General features: G+C 50.6%; 1 protein-coding gene across 1 annotated transcript; it reads right to left on the bottom strand.

Annotated features, from left to right (window-relative positions):
* Window positions 1-5,142: 5,142 nt before the first annotated feature.
* Window positions 5,143-6,452, bottom strand: LOC142814130 (uncharacterized). Its single transcript, XM_075892060.1, has 3 exons — window positions 6,190-6,452; window positions 5,722-6,139; window positions 5,143-5,634 (listed from the first exon to the last, which is right to left on the bottom strand). Exons 1-3 carry the CDS (start codon window positions 6,450-6,452, stop codon window positions 5,143-5,145), a joined length of 1,173 nt encoding a protein of 390 aa, XP_075748175.1.
* Between the last annotated feature and the right edge of the window lie 9,685 nt (window positions 6,453-16,137).

Genomic DNA, 16,137 nt, shown 5'->3' with positions numbered 1-16,137 from the left:
TTTGCTCAATGTGGTAAGCGAACAATGCGAAATGATGGCGACACAGCATAGTTGGCACTGGAAACAACGCTGAGTTGGGCACTAGGTAGGAGAAAGTCTGTGGCATGCGTCTTCTACACACGTTCGGCAGTTGAATCAACACGGCTGGGTCAACTTGAGTCACTGGCGACCGAATCACTCCACACCGATCTCCCTCACTCACAACATCACGGGAGGCGAAGCGGTTCATTCTTGCACACATTATGAACAGCACATGAGCGCTGTTATAGAAACCAAGGTGGTTGCATCAAAACACGTGCGAGCAGGGGCTGTCACGGCAGTGCATTCACATCTTGGCTGGCTGTTTCCCCGTGTGAAATTAATTAAAAATGACCACCGACAGAACTACACAGAACAGTTCCCAACTGTGCTACGCACACACCGTACGAGGTGTGTGAGCTGGTCAAGATTTGAGATGCGGGGCGCGTTTTCGATCCATTTCACAGTGCCGGACGTCTCCCGCTTCAAAATGTGGTTGGCCTAGTGGCCCCTCTTCTTCGTAGATGTTGACTGGATCCGCTCACAGGGGGCTCCGGTGAAGAGTGTAGTGGAGTGCCTCTAGATCCCAGTGAAGTCTGACGCTCCAGAGGGGAAAGCCCATCTGCACAGAGAAATTTGAGAACAATATTACTATTCAAGATTAGGTTCGGTTGTCTTACGTGCGAAGGGCACACAATGTTTATGAGGCACACCATTGCAAATTAGGCTTAATTATTTTTATAATATCGCGCTAGAGCAGCCCACAATGTGGTATAGCGTATTCCCAAGGTACTAATAAAGTTCATCCATTCATCCATTTATTCATCTGAAGTTCTTAACGAGCACATTACTCTATGGTGGTGTTTTAGATGTACGACTGTCGGTATGCGACCAGCATGGCCAACATTCAAATCCGCCTAGTCGAGCTTAGCAGAGCAACAGTATAGCACCTTGGCCAAAGCACCTGGCATTTAAGATGCAAACAAAAACAACAACTTCCGCGAAAAAAGGAAGTAACGAATGTGATAGCAGCAGTACTGAATGTTGTACGAAGTAAGGCTAGCAGCTAGCTCCTTTAGCAGACGATGTGGTGTAGTTGAAGAGAATGCTGGCCTGAGAAAACACTGCACTTGTAGTGATCAAAAGAACCTTGGTGTCCTCTATTGTTTGAAATGCAAGCTAATCCATGAGAACACAACATCTACACAGGTGTCAGCCGTCTGCTGGTCGCCATCAAGACAGCGGGTGTGCGACTTTGTTCTAGCCCTCAAAGAGTACGCAGTTTTTGCCGGAGCCCCACGGCGCTCCGCTCCAGGACATCTATACAGTCTTTCGCGTGGCTGAAGTCCGCCGCTGAAATTGCTGTTCCCTTCATGTGGTGTCGTTGACTGTCCTCGCATGCTCTCACTTGTACCTAGAACACATGATGCGCAAGGCAAAGTCATCACCTTTGAACTTCATACAGGACGTCACACATCCGGTAAATTGCACCTGAAATGTTCACGTAATTTCTATCCCAATAAAAAAAAGCTTCAGTGGTGCGTCTGAGCGGTATATATCGCGTAATGTTTCCTTAATCACGTGATGTCAATAAAGAGTTTGGTGCCACTTTATCTACTTCGACACTATACACAAATGGCTACGTGCTGTGCGCGATCAACCCAATGCGCTTATTCGCAAGGTGGTCAAACGAGCCCTTGGCCTCCCTATCACCACACCAATCCACGAAATCCTCGAGCTTGTTGTACATAACATGCTAGAAGAGATCACCGAATCTCACGTACGCGTGCAATTGACCCGCCTGTCCACCACCGAGGCGGGCCGCCATATTTTGCGCGAGCTTTGCTTCTCCCGGAAGGCCAGGGATCCCCCAGGGCTGACTTAAATACCCCGTGAAATCTGCGACCTTATCATGATCACTCCCTTTCCGCAAAACGTACACCCCGGATAACACAGAGGCAGGCACCTTGCGCAGGCGTACGCCATTATCAAGCGCATAAGCATGGAAGCGGACCACGTCTCGTTCGTGGACGCCGCTGCCTATCACAACAACCGAGCTTTCACCGCGGTTGCGGTAGGTAAGAATCTGCGAAGCAGATTCTTACCTTTGCAAAAATCTTCACCCAGAACCCCGAAGTAACGGACCAAGTAGCTATAGCTATAGGGATGCTCGACAGCAAACGGAAACTCATCTACGCTGACTCCGGACCAGCCATCAAAGCCTTCGAACGTGGAGTCATCTCCGACCAGGCGTTTCGTACCCTACGTTGAGCTGACCCGAGTGCCCTCAAGCACCACACTTTCATCTGGTTCCCCGCCTCTCTCGGCCAGGTGCAGGGTGCCCCATCCAACGTAAACAATTTCACCCATGATGCAGCGCGCGCACTTACCAACCACGCTGCCACAGGACAACCCTATCTCGCTGAGTTAGAGAGCAATCGGGATGCACCCATTACGTACAACGACATAACAAAGCACATTTACCTTGAACGCCACATTTTCCCACCCACACACCCATAACTTAACAGACCACAGGCGCTAACGCTACGCCTATTACAGAAAGACGCGTACCCAAACCTTGCCAAGCTTCATGTTTATTATCTTGATGCATACTCCAGCGACACATGCACCTCGTGTGGACACACGCAGACACTCGCACACATGCTTTGGGAGTGTAGCACTCCTCCCGACTCTACCTCAAAAAAGTGGGAGAGGTCTCCCAGAAGCTTACTTCTCGCCGACCAGCAATGGGCCGTTCAGCAGGCCCACGAAGCGGCCGCCAGGTACTCCCTATTGGTCCCTACATGGAAGACGCCCGGTACACGCTAAGCGCGTCTTGCAGGACCTAAATAAAGTTTTTCATTCCATTCCAAGAAGAGTTGGCATGTAGGTGACTTTGCCTGCATTCGGCAGCGTATTGGAACTCATCTATCTGCGGGAAGTAATGACTTGGAAAACGAAAAAAAAAGTTCTGCAAAGCATTCGCCCTTGACAAATGGTTGACCATCGTCACTGCGGCGCTAGGAGCAAAAACGGACGCGTGCAGTGTGATAGCATTTGACTCGCATGTTCACAGGTGCCTCAACTACCTATCGCCATTTGTTCCCAGCCATATCCAAAAGTGTTTCAAGATCCTTTTGAAAGGACGTTCTTTTTCCAGAGCGTCTTCATTTATTTTCTTTCTAAAAGAATCTGGTCTGCAGCTTAGGTTTCTGTTAATTCAGATAGCATCGACATGCGTGGCCTCCTAAACTCTGCACTTTCGAATTCTCAGCGTAACTATTAAAGTACTACTTTAAGCACAACTTAAAGTAGTACTCACAAGAATAAAAAATGTGTCTATAGTTTAAAACGAAGTACTGGTATGGAGGAGGATAAAAAACAACAAGAGATAAGACAGGGAGGGTAACCAGCTACGTGCCCGGTTGCACACTGTACGCTGTGGCTACCCTTAGCTTTATACTTGTATGAAGAAACCTAAAGAAGTATTGTGGTGCCCGGGAATGAATTGAGTATATTGTTATTTCCACTTCCTGAAAAATAAACACTTTCCGTCGAGATATCAAGGGGGCGGCTTCGCAGTGACGTGTCATGAGAGTGTAACGTCAGCGGAAAACAGCAAGCGGCGACCTGCCAATGAAACGTCTGTCCTCTGCTCATGGTTCACGTGGACAGCGACGAATTAATTGTGGTGCCTTCACCCCGACAGTTATTTCTGGTATTTCATTGCATGCAGGCCGCAGGAGCTCGTGACAGGCTAACTTTCTTGGCTCATCGCGATGGTGTCCAGCTCAGTGGAGCTGGCTTGGAGCGACAAGAACTAGAAAATCAAAATAAAATACTTTACATTTGCTGTCAGACTCAGATGTGTAGAGAGATTTCACACTGCTTACAATGACAGATAATGTCCTTTTTGCGATGTCGCAAATGGTGTCCGTACTCCTTTAGATGCCTGCTGAGGTTTCACCCAGATGACTGGCATTGGCGGTGGTGGACAACTATACGGTTCACGCGACGCTTGTTGTGATTTCATGACAGCTTTTGCTGTAAAAGGGTAACGATTTATCTTTCTTCAGCGGCCAAGGTATCATTCGCGCTTGCTCTATATTATAGGCGTGAATAATCGGGCGAAAAAAAACTGCGTGCATTTAAAATCTTCCAGAAAGTTTGACCTTGTCGCGTACCGGGCGTTTGTTGTCGCGGACCGAGAAGTCGTGAGTAGCAAGGGTAGGGGTGGCAAGGGTCCTCTTCTCAGCTGTAGGCAGCGATTCCCCTCTCGTCTAGGAACTCCACCAGGCTCCGCAGCGCTGGTAGATGGGGACGAAATGGGAAGAGCAGGTGCTCCAGGGTGGTGGCAGAAAGGCCTTGTCTCCGGTCGGCCGCGGTGACCGTCAAGCGTTCCTGCGCCAAGGCAGGGCAGGTACAGAAAAGGTGCTCGAGGGGGTCGGGGTCGCTGCAATGGCGGCATGTTGGGGCGGCACAGCGTCCCTTGAGGCAGCAGTGGGCCACTGTCCACACGCATCCGGTCCGCAGCCGCAGCAGGTCCGCTCGTTCTCTCCTGGTAAGGCCCATCTCGGGAAGACGCCTGGTTCCCCACCCGTTGGCCGCCATCTGGTACGGGTGAACCAAGGCGAGGAGCTTCTTGATACGAGCCTGCGTGTAGTCCCTGGCTACCACGGCCTGGGTGATGGGGCTTCTCGGCTGGTGTGCTGCCTTGACCACCGTAACCGCCTACTCGTTGCCAGCTATGCCCACGTGAGAGGGCAGCCAGTGGAAGGAGACGAACGTCCCGGCCGCTGCAAGGGCCTGGTACTTGGATACCAGGAGACTCCCCGTCAGCCCGTCATGGCGAAGGTTGGCCAGCGTCTACAGGGCTGCCTTGCTGTCACACAGGACTGCGACTGGCATAGCCGGAACGTCCTCGGCCAGTAGGACCGCCACCATCTGTAGTCCTGCTAGCTCCACAGCCGTCGAGCTCGCCAGGAAGGGTAGTCGGCACCACCTGCTGACAGCCCGCGATGGCATGACGCAGGCTGCCGCCGCTGTACCATCTGGCATGACGGATCCATCAGTGAAGACCTAGAGCCGCCCTGCCAGTTGCTGCTGGAGCTTGGAGATGGTGGCCTATTGCAGTGCTGCAGCAGGCATTCCGCGCTTGGTTGCCCCACCTAAGGACAGGTGGATGTCAAGCGGCACGTGGTGGGGCGGTGCAGGAGCCAACGGGGCAAGCGGATCCGGGACCATCTGGTGGTAGACTGCACAGAGACTATCCATCTGTGAGCTCAGCTGGCTGCGAAGTCGCTCCATGAGGGTGCTGCAATAGGCGGCACGGGGAAGTTGGTCAACGTGCCCAAGCACACGCTGGAGCATGTGCAGGGACAGGGGCCACTCTCCAGTCTTGGCCAGGGTCGCTGCCACAGGGTAATACCTGGGGAGCTCCAGGAAGGCCCTCACTGCCCTCCTGTAATGTCCCTCCAGGTCCAGTCTCCTGGCACGCGTCAAGGCCACCAGTGGGAAGGTGTGCAGCAGGACTGAGGATGCTGAGGCCTGGTTGAGTTGTAGCGCCAGCTTGGTGGAGCAGCCCCGTCCAGGCTGCTGTAGCTTGCTGATGGCTCCCTGGACACATCGGATCTATGTGCAGGCGACCATGGCAACTATGATCCAGATGAGATGGTGGTCGATGATAAGCCCCAGGTACTTCACCGTCAGCTTCCAAGGCAGGTTGCGGTTGCCGACTCTCAGATGCTTCACGTAGCGTCGTGCTGCTGCCAGCGGGTCGATCAGCAGGGATTCGGTTTCGGTTGCGGATACTTTTAGTCTGACGCTACTCACGTAGGTGGTCACCGCATCCAGGGCCGCCTGCAGTGACCTCCTGATGGCTGGAATAGACCACCTCGGTACCCGGGCCCAGAGTGCTACGTCATCGGCGTGGACGGAGCAGCGGGCCGGGAAACTGGTGCCTGTCGGAAGAAAAGCGGGGAGCCCTGCCATCATCATGTTGAAGAAGAAGGGGCTCAGCACAGAACCCTGAGGTACACCTGCGATGATGCCCCTAGGTTGGCTGGTGTTCTTTCCGACTCGGAGCCGGAAGGTCCTGCTGGTCAGGAAGGCAGTCACGAAGCTGCGGAGGCACCAGTCAACGCCAAGTCAGTCCAGGGCCGCCTCGATGACCTCATGTGGAAAACCGTAGGGGCACTCTCCACGTCCAGCAGGAGCAGCATGGTCACGTCACTACAGCTCTTGGCATCCTCGACGGTGGCGACGACATCGGAGATGGAGTCGGCTGTGCACCGGTGGCGTCTGAAGCTTGTTGATTGTTCCGGGAAGAACTCGAGTTGACCAGAAATCCACTCGAGTCGCCCCAAGGCCACTTTCTCCAGCATCTTGCAGGGTGCCGAGATGAGAGAGACGGGCCTGTACGAGGAGAGGGACATGACTTTCTTTCGGGGCTTCAGGATCAGGGCGACGACCGCAGTGCGCTATGACTCCGATAGGACCCCACTGCTCCAGACGTTGTTGTAGTACTCGAGCAGGTGCAGGCGGTCAGCTTCGTCCAGGTTACAGAGCATCTGGAAGGTTACGCCATAAGCTCCCAGGGCACTTCGTCGTTTGGATCCTGCAAGGGCAGCCTCCAATTCGTGCTTTCTTATGGGTTCGCAGCACAGTTCTTGTACTTGTGTGGCTGTCCACCCAGGATGGTGGCAAGCGGCAGGGTACTGCAGGGCAGCAAGATGTGGTGCAGCAGGCAGAAGGGCAATGTCACTCACAACAAACTGGTCAGCCAGCTGTTCCACCAGGTCCGCAGCCTGGATGAAAAGGTGGACGGCCAGGGACATCACTTGGTTGAAGGGTCATAGCACCATCAGCAGGCACTTCAGTAGGAGCCAGGTCTTGGTGCCTGCTGTGAGGTTTCAAGAAGAGCTATCTTGGAATGAGCATACAGCAAAGTTAAAGTCAGAACTAAGTAAATGTATTGGCTGCTTATACAGGTTAAATTATTTCATAACGCTGTGGCTAAAAAACATCCTTTATTGTACTCTCTTCTACTCACGACTTTCTTACTGTGCGCTTGTGTGGGGGACTACAACACTAACGAACTATTGTAAATTGGTTAATATACAAAAAAAAAGGGTTCTGAGAATCTGAAGATTTTCGTGGCCCTATACGTGGCTTGCGGACAGAACCGCTATTTTCGAAATATCGCATGCTCAAAGCAAGCCAGGTTTACTATTTTAAGTTATTTCAGTACATAAAACACAATAGACTATCATTCGCTGAATTCTCGTGGTTCTCCGTACGATCTTCGTACTTGCGCTAGAAGGACTCTGAAGACTCGAACGATCTATGGACGACAACACTCGTCTTTTCAGATACCAACGTTTTTAAACAAAATCGACAGCCTCCTAGATATAAATTGTACAGTTTCTAAGCATACGATCAGGGTGGTATTGATTGAAAGTTTTTTGACTATCATTCTATGTTTCCTCTTTTCCTAAGTAGTATTTGATGCTTTTTATGTGTGTGTTCTTTTTCCTATGCTTCCCTGTGTATATTGTTATTTTTGTATATCTCTTGCAATAGCGATGAGAAATCGCAACCTATATCTATTGGTATTTAAAACATTACGATAGTTATGTATATATTTGTTTACTAGAAGTAACAATTTATTACTGTTGTATGTGTGACAGTATTTGCACATGTACCTTTTGTATTTTTGTATATTATTGTAGTCTTTTTGTATCCTGCAAAATTCTTATGACAGCCTGTCTGCCTCACTGTATTTGGAGCTAAGGCCCTTAGTCAGGCTTTCAGCATTTTTCCTTCGCTCCGTTTTCTGTACTGGCACAGAAAGAAACAAATAAAGAAATAAATAAAGAAAGAAAGATAAACTTAGGCAAAAACAGTTGATATGAAAGCAGCTCTCAGAACAGGTAAATATAAATTCTTTCATACATTTCACCTGCACATAAGGAAGCGCCCTAAGGTACTGTGGAAATTCTTAAGTCGAACAGCGAGGACGTCTTATCAATTACAGCTCTTGATGACATTGACACTACTATCCATAATGATGTAGATAAAGCTGAGTGCTTTATCTCATTTTTTAGTTCTGTGTATACCCCTCGAGTTAACATCACTGACACTTTCGCACAGTACTCTAAGGTGGTGGCGGAAGAAGTGAGTGATATTGTGATTGGCCAGCATGGAATAAAGGCTTTTATTAAATCCATGAATGCCTATAAAGCGACAGGGCCTGATAATTTGCCACCTGCGTTGCTTTCTTTGTGCCCGCGCAACGTATCTAAATACCTGTGCGTCATTTTCACTAAGTCTTTCGAATAATCTTTATTACACGATTACTGGAAACTTGTCAACGTAGTGCCCGTTCACAAAAGGGGACCACGGAGTAGTGTTTTAATTAATAGGACAATTTCACTCACAAGTGTTGCATGCAAAATACTTGAACATGTTCTGTCTACCAACATAATGACTCATATGAACACGTATTGTTTATTTATATTCTCAGCAGCTTGGCTTTCGTAGTATTTTGTCCTGCACAACACAGTTACTTGAAATGACACACGACTTATCCTCTGCTCTAGATAAGAGTTTCTCTATTGACTGCTTGTTCTTAGATTTAAAAAAAGCATTTACGTTGTACCCCACTCTTTATTGATTGAAAAACTAAAAATGTATAAAGTGAACGTTATGGTTGTGAACTGGATAAGCAATTATTTAAATTTGATGATGCAAAAGGTTGTTATCAATAGTAAGTCATGCCTGGAAGTTTATGCGCCCTCTAGAGTGCCTCAAGGGTCAGTCTTGGGTGCGCTATTGTTTCTCTTCTACATAAATGACCTTTTTCCGGTATTTCCTCACATGTCAAATTATTTGCCGACGACAGCGTTTTGTGCAGACTTATACCTAGCTCCCCTGATTGCACTACTCTTCAAAACGATCTTGACACAGTATCTGTAGAGTGTCAAAAGTGGCGTATGTTCATTAATGCAAAAAACAGCGCATGTGTGTTTCACGACGAAAAAAGCACAACATGACTCATTTTACACTGTAAATTCAAGCAGGCTACTAACAGTTCGTAAACACAAGAATCTCAGTGTATATTTTGCACCGGACCTTTCCTGGAGCCATCACATCAATCACGTCACAAGTAAAGCAGGACGTGTGTTAGGTTTCCTGCGCAGAAACGCAAGTTACCACTTGAGGCCAAGAATCAACTATATATGACTAACATTCGATCTGTCTTAGATTACGCTTGCGCTGTGAGGGATCCATGGAAGGTATGTGATGTGTCCAATTTAGAAAGAATTCAAAACAAGACTGTTCGGTTTGTCGGCTCCGATTTTACCAGCAATTTCAGTGTTGCAAAAGCAAAAAAAGCTTGGTTGGGAACTTCTAGGCATGCGAAGGTAATACCTGAGGTTGTAACTTTCTCACACCATATTCCATAGGCGTACAGGTCTGGACCCCTCACGATAATTTTGCAAACAAGACTACGTTTCACAGTGACTAGATTATGCCAATAAGAAAGGGAAATAAGCTGCCGCACTGACGCATTTAAATGTCATTTTTTCCCAAGATGATAGCGCGGTGGAATAGGTTGCCTTCTGAAGTAGCAGAAGTTACTTCCCATGAAGTATTTTCAAGATTACTTCAGGGTCTAGAGTAGTGTACTCGCGAGGATGTGTAGGGACGAGACGGGGCTGTGAAGCTTCTATGTATTATCTATTCCCACGTGGTGCTATGTATAGTTGACAATGAATTGCGTTATTATTGAGTTGTATAAGTGTGAGTATCTCTATTCAGTGTTAAAATTTTCTATTTTCCCCCCACTGTAATGCTATAGGGCGCTGTGGGTACTATGAGAAATAAATAAATAAATGGTGGGCGTTGACGGCACCGCAAGCAGCAATTCCTTCTCCGCTTGGTTGCGCAAGCGGCCGAAGGCACCTGAGGCTCCAGGGTTACTTGGGTCTGATGTATATGCTGGCCACCGCGGTGTCGACCCCGTCTAGGTGGATGCGGACGGTGCAGCACTGGAAGGGTCCTCCGAACAGGTCGGCCACGGATACTTCAGCCTGCAGCAGGTCCCGCATCACGTAGATGGCACAGCGAGCAAGTCCTTGTGGGTGGTTATCATCCAGACAAGGGTCAGCATGACAGTCGGTCATGGTGCAGCTGTTACGGCTGCTGTAGCCGACGTAGCCTGGAAGTCGGAGCTGCTCTGCCTGGGCGTAGACCTGCTGGAGTGCGAGGACGTTCGTGGTCGCTGTAAAGCAGGTGTTGTGCGAAGTTGTCTTTTCTTGGTTCCAGCCAGTGAACGTTCCACTGGAGGACGCTCGGACGTCGGGGCTGACCTGGCCTGGTGGGAGGACTAGCCCTGCTGGTTGTTCTGTTGCCAAGCCCCTGCCTGCAGGCAGATGCCACGAAGCGGGTGCTCTGATGGAAGCAAAGCAGTGACTGCCTGCCAGGAGAGCAGAAGGGGCCCAGATGTTCTACTAGAAGCATCTGGGCAGAGGTCTCAGCAGGCTGGGCCCTGGGGGTGGTGGCTGCAGGCGCGGAGACACTAGCAGAAGGTTGGACAACATGAGCAGAAGGGGCTGCAGGCACAGCTGGAGAGTTCGTCGCGGCAGCAGACGTTGACCGGCGGAGGTTGCATGGTGCTGAGGTTGGTGTGGCTGGTGACGCATGGCCCTTCACTGCACTTGCATAGGACCGAACCTCCCTCGTCTCCCCCCTCACAACTGCCGCGACTGCTCGTCTGGAAAGGGCTGTCGTCGAAGAGGCCATGATGGTACACACTCGCCTCTGCTCCTGCCAGCGAGTACAGTCTGGTGTACGATGAGCGAGTACGATGAGTGCCACCGCAGTTCACACAACGGAGACGCTGGCAGTCCAACTCTCCTGGATGAGACCATCCGCAACGAATGCAGCTATCTGGCCAGCTGCAGGTCTCCTTCACGTGGTCGTATCGACCACACGGCCTTCACTGGAGTGTACAGTACTCACGGATTTAAACAGGACACTCGTAGCGCGTGGCCGCTGGTGCACGTTCCGTCCCTCGTGGGTGCTCGCGGGACCAGGGTGTTGCATTGTGGTATAGAGTGAGGGCGAGAACAGCTGCGGAGCAGGCTCACTCCATCCGGTCACCAAATAGCCAGTCAGTAGTTCACCATGTGGACACTGCCAGCGCGGCGCTGCAAGGCTCGCGCGCTTTTGCATGCATGCAGCCCGAATTCAGTGGACGGTGTGAACCATTTATATTGTGGCGCAAGCGCATGACGCTCTCAATTGGTGCCCTTCGACGATTGGGCACGTAGGCTGCACAAATAAGAAATCGGATCCAAGATGCCGCACCTGAAATGCATTTGTAGGCATAAATGGCTGCACAAAAGCACACGAAGTTTGTCAAGCGTTTTGTCACAACACAAAAGAAAAAGAGCAGCCACGGGACTATTACCGTGGAGTATCGAAACAGTGACTTAGTATTTTGTTGTTTCGCCCCGAGCAGTCAATAGTGCGGGCGGCTATTCTGCATGGCAAGCATTTGTAGAGCTGTCAGCCATGGAAGCACGAGCAAGCTTCTGCTTTTTTTATTCAACAATAGGCTAGAGTTTGCACTAACGACACTAATACCTGATATTATTTCCATGCTACTTGAAGGCAAGCCTGGCACTCATTTTCTTTCTTTTGGAGGCAGGAACCAGAAGTAAACGTTCCATGCTTTTGTGCACATGTTTATCATGTCTACAAGCGCACGCAAGGTACAATCTGTAACTGAATCCGGTGTTTTACTTGCACAGCATGCGTACCACTTCGCCTAAGCACACAGAACGAGAGAGTTGTCTGCTGGCTTGGCAATAAAATTGATGCGCAGCGATGAGCCAGTTCGGCTTACATGCGAATGCGCGTGAGCCTTGTAGCACAACTCTAGCAGTGTACACATGGTGAACTACAGGCGGACAATTTGGCAACCGGAAGCAGTAATCCTGCTCCGTAGGTATTCTCCTCCTCGCTCTATACCCCGATGCAGCACATTAGTTCTACGCGCACCCACAAGCGGCAGCACATGTACCATCGGCCACACGCTTCGAGTGTCCTGTCTCAATCCGTGAGTACTGTACATAGTCTGGCTGGTCGGACTGGGAATCTTACTCTGAAGAGCGTCACATGGTCTGGGGGAACTGGGCCCTCGAAGCGCAGCGTGACGGTACGGCTTTCCCTGGATGCCTATAGGACCCGTATAGCCGACTGGAGTCCGAACAGCAGGTTTTCGTCAGCAGCGTCGCCATCCACCACATGGAGGAACCCCATACTAGTTCGGTGGTGTGCAGGCTGCCTTGTTGTCACAAGAATTCCCTTGAGCTCTGTGAAAGCCAAGAGCTGTTCAAGGCAATCCTGGGAGGTCACGTCCACTGCTACCACGTTTCGGTGTTGGTTCACCCGGATCGCAGCGACTCCCGGGCGCAACGAGAGCGCCTGGGATACGGTAAGTCATGGGCAGTTCCGGAACGAGCCTCCAATGGAAGCAGGCCGGTAGAGCACTGTTCCCACCACCGTAGGGTCTTCGGGGAGGGCGTATGAAGTCAGGTTCCTGGTACGACGAAGGGCAGCCTTGGAACGGACTGTCTGGAAGCCCTCATCATCGACTGTCTCGCTGCTGGGGGTAGCCACGTGTCTGAGGCCAGTGCGGAGTGCAGGGGGTTGGCCCGTAGTTGTCTACGTGCACTGGCTCCCAGAGGAGGGCGAGGAAATGCTATATTCTGCAAAACTGGAACAGTCCTCTTGCGCCGTATACTGCTCCTCTTCCTCCGAGGGTTTCCTGTGGTACGGGCACCTGTGGTACTGACACCTGTGGTATCCTTTAGGAAAGCCATGGCGAGGTTAGGGAGCACAGTCTCGTAACCAGGCGCTTCGTCGAGTCCTTCTGCATTCCCTTCAGGAACAGCAACGGCAGGTACACCTGGAGGGCCTGTGGTCTCAGCAGGGGGGTCTACTTGGATCACCGAGGCCACCCCAGTCGTAGTGCTGCTAGCAGAGCTTTCGGTAGAGTTTTCGGTGTGTTGGGGAATCAAAGGATGGCTGGTAATCTGAGCTGTTGGCACTAGTGTCACCCTCTCCTTGAGGGGGGAAGGGAGCTGGGACCAGCTTGCGCCGTGTATGTTCGTCGTCACTGCTGTCCTCAGGGGGAGGGGGGTGGAGGCGCTTCCGTGACGACATGTCCATATCCTCTTCTGGCGAAGATTTGGGCAGTGGTGGAAGGGCATGCTCGTTAGTGGTTGCGCCATTGGGGGCTAGAGGGTTGCTGTCTTGTTGTGTGGCAGCAGCAGGGGAATCGGTACACATAGGTGAACCGCCGCGTAGGACCTGCGACAGGTGTCGTACAGCGTATTCGGCAGCAGTCTTCCATGCTTTCACCATGTTCTCTCTGGACTCCTGTAGAGTCGGAGATGGCAGGCTTTCCAGCTGGGCGAAAGGAATGCCACCAAAGCTTGCGCCACGTCTGTGCTTGGGGTTACGCACAGGTCGGGCCGGCAGTGCTCCTGGCGGTGGCATCATAGCTTGAGTGAGTGCCTTCGCGTCCTCGAAAGGTTTGCACCTGTCCTGGTCGTCCGTAGTCGTGCACGGGGGTGGGGGAGGGCTGGCTCAGGTCTGTGGGTCGTGCACACGCACGCACATTCGCGCACACACACTTTCACGGGGAATACTAGTGGGCCGAGTTCTGGAAAAAAACACTTCTCGGCAGAGCGGGCGGTTAATGAGGGGGAAAAACCACTGGTTATTTACAGTAGTCGCTACACGTGGGGTAGTGCGCTACAGAGGAAAAAGCACTCAAACGCAGTGTTCACACACACACAAAAAAAAACGATCGAAAGACACTATCACGCACGCTGCACAGAGGCAAAAAGCACGCACTTTAACTGAGAGCAAGAACACAAGCCAGCACACAGACAAGGGCTATTAACGTGTTACAAGTAACGACGCACAGCACACTTGCTAGAAGTAGTCTAACACTGACGGTACTAGCGCTAAAGGTAGCGGAGAGGCACGAAAACACACTCGCTAGAATTAAATAAACCCTTGTAGTGAACACTCTACGACACTACAGGTACGCACGAGAAACAATCTCGTGGGTTTTATTAACAAGCTAGGAGCTACTGAACATCAAAACAACATTTGAAAAAAAAGAAAATAAGGGAGGGGCAAGCTGAAAGGAAAGATTGCACGTGTTCCTGAAAAAAAAAAGATCACATGCCTACCTGTAAAGAAAGACAACGATAAGCGCAGAGCACCGTCACGATACGTAATCAAACGCCAGCGGTACTTGTGCCATAAATAGCTCGATAACAGACACGCTGAAAGGAAACAAACCTTATCAATGGGCACGCTACATCACTAAAAACACAAGAAACGGGCGCACGAATTTAAAGTAGCTAGCGGCTAGCGAATGTCAAACAGCCTGAAAAGAAAAGTCAAGCGCGTTACTAAAAGGTCGCTCGCGTTCCTGAAAAACAAACAAGGAGCACTCGAATTGCTGCAATGAAAACGTAGCCTGAAAAGAATGAAAGTCCACACACGTTCAGGACCGCAGTAGTCGTACGCGGTGCGATTGAACTGCGCTAGTGGCTACGACACTGCACTCGCTAGTCGAGCACTAGAAAGCACGAGAGTAATAGAGAATCACTCACCAACCATTCGATACACGCTAGAAGGCAGCGGCCGAAGTTTCATGTCAGTAATCCAGGAAACAGGCATAGGGCACACGCGATTGAACCACGGGCACGGCGGTACTTAGGGTGCTCACGAGTACGGGCAGCGTACTCGCGTGAAGCACCGCTAAAGTGACCACACTCCTTGGGGATGTACGCACGTCCGGCGCGGAGCGCGAGTCACAAAACAGCTGAGGAGCGCGCGAAAACACGTCCTTCCCCTTCGGCTGCCGAAACAGGACTCCGTTCTGGAATAATGTCTTTTTTTGGCTAAATGCATTGAGGATGAAAAGGGTTACCCGATCGGTGATCGCCTATTCATCCTTGCCGTCGCAAATGACGACGCAGGTGCAATTTCATTTTTTTTTTACCCCAACTGAAGCAATCGACAAAGTTCAAGCAAATATTCTGCGAAAATGTATGTCGTGAGTAACCCCGCACTAGCATGCTGTTTGCTTCGGCTAATGTTTAGCTATGCCGCATGCTATTCAAACGATATAAAAACAACAGTCCCAATTCGCAGCATTGCTAGAGCCACTTATGTTCAGCACCAAAAGTCAGCCATGCACGTATGCTAGCAAACGAAAATCTGCACGCTTAACCAATAACACTGTGCAAAGTATGCAAAACAATGCTTGCTCGCGAATGCAGCGTTGACAGGCCCCCGTGTATCAAGCTCAATTGTCGACCAGACACGCTTGAAATAAAGTAACTTATCATTGCGGAAGGCCGCCTGCAACGTCTGCATCAACACCGAGGTTGTGGATATTTGGCTTCGCCCTATCTTCGTCACTTGAGCTGGTGGAAGTCACATGCGCCGCGAACACGGCGTCATCACCGCTTCTGCTGCTCGATGAACCACTGCCCCAATCATGTGATCATGGGGCCGATGACATAGTGATGTTACCGATAACACGCCGCAGCACTTGCAACACACTGACACGTGCGGAGCACACAGCAAGCAACACAGTGAACACCGCGCGCGGAAGGTGCTATTTGGTAGCAGAAGATGCCACTGCTCTTTTCGGCTTGGGACGTTACGCACGCCATGGCGAAATGGCGGTCATCGGCGGTGAACGGATTTTACAGCCCATGACTTCAGCAATATGCGAAGTTATCAATATGGCACAAGGGGTAGGGAGGGGTCTGCGTCAACAATAACTGTTCAGGTATTGCATTTCATCTTTGTAATTAAAAGTTAACCTTGTTGCGTGAGCAGGCGTGAGCATACCATCACAAAGATTTTATCTTTGTGGTGGTCTGCTCACGCATGCACTACCGCTATCATCAATATGGCATGCCTCAATCACCAGACGCGTCTCTTCATTCCCATACCGGAACAAAACCACACATTCATCGAACATTGGCGTGAACATACATTCTCGACAATGTG

Source organism: Rhipicephalus microplus, chromosome 4, assembly GCF_043290135.1.
Source record: "Rhipicephalus microplus isolate Deutch F79 chromosome 4, USDA_Rmic, whole genome shotgun sequence".
Taxonomy (NCBI): Eukaryota; Metazoa; Arthropoda; class Arachnida; order Ixodida; family Ixodidae; genus Rhipicephalus; species Rhipicephalus microplus.
This window is presented reverse-complemented; position numbering and strand designations above follow the sequence as displayed.